Source organism: Haliaeetus leucocephalus, unplaced genomic scaffold, assembly GCF_000737465.1.
Source record: "Haliaeetus leucocephalus isolate CR32 unplaced genomic scaffold, Haliaeetus_leucocephalus-4.0 Scaffold384, whole genome shotgun sequence".
Taxonomy (NCBI): Eukaryota; Metazoa; Chordata; class Aves; order Accipitriformes; family Accipitridae; genus Haliaeetus; species Haliaeetus leucocephalus.
In genome coordinates, this window is record NW_010972820.1 from 6,591,927 (window position 1) to 6,600,116 (window position 8,190).

At 38.0% G+C, this 8,190-nt stretch overlaps 1 protein-coding gene across 1 annotated transcript in view; it reads right to left on the reverse strand.

Annotated features, from left to right (window-relative positions):
- Positions 1–8,190, reverse strand: part of PREP (prolyl endopeptidase) — a 111,193-nt gene that overhangs the window by 57,594 nt on the left and 45,409 nt on the right. Inside the window, exon 9 of the mRNA XM_010573445.1 lies at positions 1,788–1,979. Coding sequence (XP_010571747.1) covers positions 1,788–1,979 — 192 coding nt within the window. The remainder of the gene's footprint in view (positions 1–1,787; positions 1,980–8,190) is intronic.

Below are 8,190 nucleotides of genomic sequence, written 5' to 3' on the forward strand. Positions count from 1 at the left end.
TGTCTCACCAAGCTCTAATTTGCTACTTTTGTGTTTACCATAATTCTCGCAATATTGTAAACCCCAGTCATTTACAAAGTCACTATAATTCCGGGCATGCTCAGAGTCACCATTTATGTCACACTGGGGACATACCTTGTCTAGGCTGTGGCAGGAATCATGCAGGACACATTGTGAAATGCAGATAGAAATTAAGATTTTATTTTTTTTTTTAGGTGCCTTGAAAAGCAAGATCTTAAGAGGAATTTGAAGTAGTAGGCAAATAGATTTGTGTTAGTGAGGAAAGACATAAGTTACTATATGTATGCCTATCAAATCAAACACAGAGAATTCTACTCATTCTACAAAGCAGCTCTTCACCGGAAAAGTAGAAAACTTGAATGAATTTGTATAAAGATGGATTAACAAAAAACCAAAAAAAGCAGAGTCCTTTTGAATAGCTATAATTATGGTATTCAGATGCTAGTCAGATAAATCATAATTGTACCTTGTACTATATGGAGAACAGACCACATAAATGTACATGAAGCATCTGTCAAAAACACATCTCAGGAGGTTTTTCTGTATCACCTGAAACTAATTCTAAGTTTTAATAGAATTTTCCCCAAAATGATGGGATTAAAAAAATATACCTTTATTTTAATTATATAAAAATCAAAGATTTATGTCTTGAACTCTTTTTTATACTTGGAGAATTCCACGCCCTTCAACTTTCCTGAGGCTTTTTTTTCCCCCTAAGTGTTGTCTACTCCTCTTATCCCAGGAACAACAGAAAATCTTGTCTCAAACTCTGACCAACTCTGTTCATAGTGTGCTGCACTACTGCCACATTTGCTCTTCCCCTTTTTGCTTACAAAGTCCCTCTTGCTCTAATCCCTGACTGTCTAGTAAACATTTACTACTGTCCTGGTTTTGGCTGGGATAGAGTTGATTGTCTTCCTTGTAGCTGGTATAGTGCTGTGTTTTGAGTTCAGTATGAGAAGAATGTTGATAACACACTGATGTTTTCAGTTGTTGCTAAGTAGTGTTCAGTCTAAAGTCAAGGATTTTTCAGCTTCTCATGCACAGCCAGTGAGAAGGCTGGAGGGGCACAAGAAGTTGGCACAGGACACAGCCAGGGCAGCTGACCCAAACTGGCCAAAGGGGTATTCCATACCATGTGATGTCGTGCCCAGTATATAAACTGGGGGGAGGCAGGACGGGGGGGAAATCACTGCTCAGGGACTAACTGGGTGTCGATTGGTGGGTGGTGAGCAATTGCATTATGCATCATTTGTATATTCCAATCCTTTTATTATTACTGCTGTCATTTTATTAGTGTTATCATTATTAGTTTCTTCTTTTCTGTTCTATTAAACCGTTCTTATCTCAACCCACAAGTTTTACTTCTTTTCCCAATTTTCCCCCCCATCCCACTAGGTAGGGGGTGAGTGGGTGAGCGGCTGCGTGGTGCTTAGTTGCTGGCTGGGGTTAAACCATGACAACTACGTTGACATGAAGCAGGAAAATACCTTCCCCTCATTTCCTACAAACACAGAATTAAAACAAGGACAGAAGAAATAACTTCACTATGGCCACACAGGACATGAGAGAGAGAGAGAGAGAAATGGATTCTGGATCTCTTGAGTCTCAGCAAGTCTTTTAATCGTAAATCCTAAACAATGTTTAAACACAGGCTAAAAGTAAGAAGGTCTGTACAAGACCACTCAATAGACTAATAACTGAATTAATTTCAAAAAAGCAGAATAGACTTACTGTCAAGTAAAAGACTTTACACTTACTCTTACCTAGAACATCTCTTTCATGTTCAGGGATGAGAACTTTCCACTTGGATTCCTCTGGATCATTGAAGTCAATATTGATTAACCGGTAATTTGGAGAATGCCGGTTTGTCTTGAAAGTGAACACTGTTCCTTCATTGGTGACATACTCATACTCAGCCTCAAAGTTATCTATCAGCTTCACCCATTGAAGAATTCCTGCAAGATCAAACATATAATGTAAATTCTTCATCTCCTGAAACAAAACTTTTTAACACCTGAGGGCCAGGTCTTCCTGACAATTGCTGTAGGCTCTTTCTTGAACAACAGCAGTGACCAGAAGAGGTACAGCTATGGAAAGGGCCGAATATGTACTAAGTATTAAGAACTTATAAAGAATTCTCCAGATTAATAGGCTGCAGTGGGAAAATGCCAGTTCACAGACAAGTTACATACTGGTTTTGAGGAATTTCTAGCAAAATACATGCAGAATACTGACAGAACAATGGTTAGCATTTCACCAGCTTTCCTAAGGGGCTGCTGGAAAGCTCAGATGTTTGCTGCAGAGGTGCTTCTACCACACTGACTACTGTGGAGCCAACACCGCCGAGCACATCAGGTTCTTGCCAACGGAGCTCACAAGCCCCCAGTTCTACAGACTTCTTGGAATGAGGAGTTGCAGCTGAGTCAAAAGACTCCACACTAAGCTTTCAAGCTCAATTTTATTTTTAATAGCTTTTTTAAAAATTACTATTTAATTATAAACTAAATTCCTCTTTTTTTTTCCTTTCTGGAAAAAAAAGTTACTTTTTTCTAAAAGTAGAAAGTTTTCCATCCTCCTTAAAAGCCCAGAACGTCCCACAGAATAGAACGGATGCTATTTGAATAAGTACAATAAACTTCAATATCAGGAATTTCCCTGTCAACTCAGAAACAATGTTCCTGAAGTGTTGTTCTGCAGAAGCTTGTCACCACCAAAGGACAACTGCAGACAGTTAGCTAAAATGTTAACTTCTGGGTTTGCGACAAATGAAGTTGCATTTTCCCTATCAGCCTTCTAGAATATCACACTCACTAACAGAAATGCACTTCTTTCAAACATGAATTGCTTCAGTTTACTCACTCTGTACCACAATCTTAGTATTGACTCCACCTGGAGCTGGGACCAAAAGATTCCACTACTTTTTATTCACGTTTTACTGTTCTGCAATAGGTTTAGAGGCTAGTAGAAAGAAAAGGCAGCAAGGCTAGATCAGATATGTAATGTGCTTGTCATATCTACAACCCAACCTTTCAACCAAACTTACTAGTATAAGCATCATACATTAGCTATGCTGAAAAATCAGAATCCTTACTGATACCTGAAATTAAAGCTTTTATATCTTAAAATAACATTTGGCAGACTCTCTGCCTCTTTCCTAAAACTAAACATTGGATCTTTGCAATATAAACAAATAAACTGTGCATAAATCTGTTCATGAAACTCTATAATACATTTGCATCAATAAAACAGCACATTGGCTTATTTTATAATATTAAAAGCTGAGCAGAATAATGGACGTAGATCATAGCTGAGCTGTAATTACTGTAAGTTTTAAAAAAGAAAAGAATAATTGAGGAAGCAGTGAGATGGCCAAGGTCATTTTAAGCCCATTAAATGTAATAAGAGCGTAGAGCCAGGCCTAGTACATTCATAAAGCTCATATCTCTTAATTGCCGTTTTGGTTTAAGGAAAACTTCCCTGACTCTTCATGCAAAGTGATAGATTAGCCAATTAAATTCTACTTTTCATACTGCTATAATACAAACTTTCCTGACAATCCAGTCAACTTAGTATCCTGTCTCTGAATGAACCAATTGCATGTTAAATCTTGATGTTCACTGAGGTCCAAAGTTTTGTCCTCCTCAAGAGATTTCATGTCGAAGAAAAATCCTGCTAAGTCCCTCCAGTTGCTCAGAGTTCTATAGAGAAAAGCTGTTTTGATGGCCAGTAAAACAAAGAAAATCCAGCCTACAGTGAACTCTGATATACACCAGTGAAACTGTTTTAGGATCTCATCACATGCACAAGCGTTTTAGTAAATAAAAACTTAACTGCGGTGTAACACCATAACAGTATTGGAACATTTGTATTTTAGTTTTTGACAGAACGAAACCATCCTACTAAATAAGAACAAGATTTCATAAAAAGGAATCAATCCCCAGACTGTTGAAAAAACCCCACTTTTTTTAATGGTAAATGTGCACAATAACTGTAGTCTCCATGACTGCAACAGAAGTTGGATTCCGTGAAGAAAAAGGACAATAATGTGATATTAGGGATTGACATTGCTGCTTGCAACTCACTCATCCACTCCCAAATGAACAGCTAGTAAAAAAGTGAGCGGGTTGATATTGTACAGGGATACACTAAGTTCTTATTACAAAATCCAGGGCATTCATCTTGTTAAAGTGGACGTTATATAGTCCTTAGAAGACAAATATTGCAGATGAATTATGTCTAAACCATTGTCTCACCAAAGTGGTTAAATATGCCAATATCTAGTCTAAGTTAAAATTAAATAATAAATAAATAAAAATTGTGCTGCAAAATAAAGTTTTCTCTTTTGCTGCCTGAACCAGCTCACTGCTCGGGCAGAGGAGTGCTGCTAGGTACAAGGCAGCCAGTATGTGCAAGGCAGCGGCAGAGAGAGAGGCTGAAGAGGAGCAGTATTTTTCAGTAGCAATGAGCCATAAGAGAAGCTTGACTGCAGCAAAACTGCACCCTCCTGTTTTTCCCTCCTCCATCAGCGTATCTCCACCTTCATGCTTGGTTTGGCATATGCCCTAGTGACTAGTAAAGCTGATTAAATTAGCTAACCTAGAAGAAAACTAGTCTCTATTTTACAGGTTTTTTTCCCCTCTGACAGATTAGTGAGTGGAATCACCTAACCATAGGGTCAGACGAGTGAAGATGCTGACTGACTCAACAGGAGGGGACAATGTTAGGCAATATGGGAGCATGAGAAGATAGATGGAACATCTCTCCTTTCCATGGCAGCAACTGCTTAGTCTGGCTCTACTTGTCTCATCAAACTGTTCCCTCCACTACCCAAAACGCCCAGGGTACAAGGGGACAAGGCAGATTTTTTATTAAAGACAGCACATTACACCAAGAGGAGAGTTTGCTTGAATGAACACGATTTGAAGCGTAAAGCATACTTCGTCAAAGATTCTGTCTTCCTGGAAGCATCAGCAGTACATCTACAAAGTCTGTCTAGAGACACAGACACGCATTTCCAATTCTAACTCTGTGCAAGTAGATTAAGCATAACTCTTCTGTTTCTTCATGTCTGTCTTTTGTTTACATGTGTGACTACTGAGTACTACGGTAAGGTATCTGCATGCAGCTTTCACCTGGCCTGAATTTAGGACAGATGACAGTCTTCCCAGAAGCTAGATAAGATGGGGGAAACAGAGGTTCAAAATAGACCAGAAGTAACAATAAAAGGCCTAAAACAGTTTTCCTATAAAATGATCGATGAAAATACCTTACGCCTTACATTAGAGAAAAGAGGAATACACAAGAGCATGATAAAGTATATAAAACAATGAATGATTAGGAGCTGTGCTGTCCAGACCTTCTGTCAGAGCAAAGATGCTGGTCCTAGACAGGTCACAGACCACAGCTAGTTCACCATCGCATGACTGAAAAATACATGTGATCAGCACATCTATTCTTACCAAATGGCCAGAGGTACATGCACACATCCCATCATGTGACTGGATGGATACTCACTTGCTGGTTACATACCTGGCCAAAAGTGAATGTGTGCACAGTATCACATGGCATGCACGTACCTATCCACTTATTGAAGCGAGAGGAACTAAAGAGTCTCAAAAACAAGGAATGGTCTGTTGACCCCAAACAGTTCATGCAAACCAGTTCCTCCTCACCTGCGAAGCACTCTAGTGACAAAGGCACCAAGACCCATGAACGGGAGGATGATGTAGAGGCAGGCGGATTCTTGCTTCAGTCTCAAACCCAGAACAAACAGCTTCTCAGTAACAAAAAGAACAGTACATCTATAAGTTATGACTTTAAAAAGTCCTCCAAAATCAAGGCAAAGTATGGGCACTTAGTTCATTCTTTTTTACAAGAAAGGAGGGAAGGGGGCATGAAGAACTGGATCTTGATAGAGATTTGCAGGTTTAACCAGCATCCCTCTGAGAGCATCTGTCTTTGAGAAGAGCCATTGAGAAGTGGCATTTGTAGTCCAGGCTCCCTTATCCTTAACACCAGAGCCACTGAAGACTTCAGTTAATCCAAATAAACATGAGACAGATTTCTTATACACAGGAAAAGCATGAAGATGTCAACAGTTTACTGTATACTACTGCTATAACCTAACCCTTTCCTCTACCAGTCCTTCCACTAAAAAATATTGCTGAAGAGCTATAGATGCTTTTGCCTATATACTTTATACCAGCCAGTTATCCATCATCAAATAACTGCATTACAATAGGACCTGCAGCTAGAGGGTTTATAACCTTTATTCAATGGACAATAAAGCCATGCCACACAACAGAAAATCATAATCCTATGGAACTGGCCCTTCTTCTGCAATGTTTAGGACAAAAGCAACAGAGTATATAGACAGAGTTTTTAAACAAAATTTTCGGATCCATAGAAGATCAAAAAGGATATTCTATCAATAAGCATCACAGATTAAGCCCTCAATCTTGTACTGGCCTCTGAACATAGCAAAACATTCATTGGTCTGCTGAGAGCTCTCTGTGTGATGAAGCAGATTTGTAGCTGAATGATGACAACTACAGGAGAAGGAAGAGCTAATTTGAACAAACTGATAACAGCAAGAATGATCACAGAAAGCCTATTATCAACCCTCTTTCAGACAGAAAGGATAGAGTGGCTCAGAGTCAATGTTCATCAGTTCACAAAATGTTCTCAATACTTCCATATTTCATGTTTCATGGAAAGGGCAAACAATCCATTCGTGGCAAATATCCTCTCGACTGTGCCGGCTGGAGAGACAGGACTTAGTGATCAACTAAGGGTAGTTTTTTTACCTGATGTTGTGAAAAAAAATTTTCACAAGGTGAACACCCTCATTTGGCTTTTTTCATGTACTCTAGCAGTCAAAATTATCAGGTGAAGATATAAATGTTAATCTCCATAAATTTATATTCCATTCTAACTTGTCAGTTTATTTTTTTGTAAGACAGTTTTTCTGCAAACAGGGCAGTGCTGAGAATGCTCCAGAAGTGAACCAAGATGTTTGGCTCATAACAAAGGGACAGGCTTTATACTCGAAAGAGCCATACCAAATTTCATTATGGTACATGCATTAAGCAGGTAAACTTCTACTCAAGGAAAGATCTTGATTTTTCAACTCCTAGATTTTATTCTGAAATGATTTTTCAGGGAAGTACTGGAAGATAAGCATATAATGTGTTTGTCTCTGAATCATAATTGGAATGTTAACAAGATCTCAAAGAACAAACCCAGCCAGTCATCTTCAGCCTTTAAAACTGAACCTTCAACTTAGGCACAGGTATGACCTTCTAAATTGAATTGTGATAGCTGTTCATCAGTTATTTGGAATTCACTTTGCCTTTCATCTTAAAGATGAAAATTTGCTCGATCATTTCAATAAGGAAGATTTTTTTAGAACAGAATGAGAATGAAAATAGAAATCAAAACAAAAATGCATTTAAATCTAATCTGCTCACAGAAAAGCCTTAAAACCAGTGTAATTTTGGTTTTGCGATTCCATATATGTATAGTAACATCCACCATGAGTATCTACATGTAAAACTAACTTTAGAGCATAAGGTTTTTACGTATGCTTTACACTAGAATTAGAACACATTCACCTCCTAAACTTGTGAATGATCAATGCATTCAGTACTACCAGCATGGGAGACGGAAGAGAAACAAGCTGTTTCAGTTCAATACTTGCTACTAACAAATTAATCGACATACACATCTATACAACAGCACATGCTAGGAGGATGCAAGAAGACAGTAACTTCACAGCCTTAACACTTTCAGTTCCAAGAGCTGGACACTGCAAAAAAAGCCTTAAAAAAGCAGAAGTCCCATAGGTATATGCATTATTAAGCACTTTGAACTTATTTACTTTCTTTAATTTTCTATGTTTTCCCAATTCCTTTAAGAGAAGTACACATTTTACTGATTTTTTTATAAATAGAAATGAATGTGTCTCTATGTTAGGTGTTAAATCCTGTGAAGATAAAAATCTTGATTTTAATTAAGTTGTCATACTATTTCCTTCTTACATCACTGTATTGCTAAGGTAAATTTTACAAAGTCTCTGTATCTACTCTTTGAACTCTGGACTTCTTCTCATCTTTATTTCTGGAAGGAAACAGAATCATAGAATAATTTAGGTTAGAAAAGACCCTT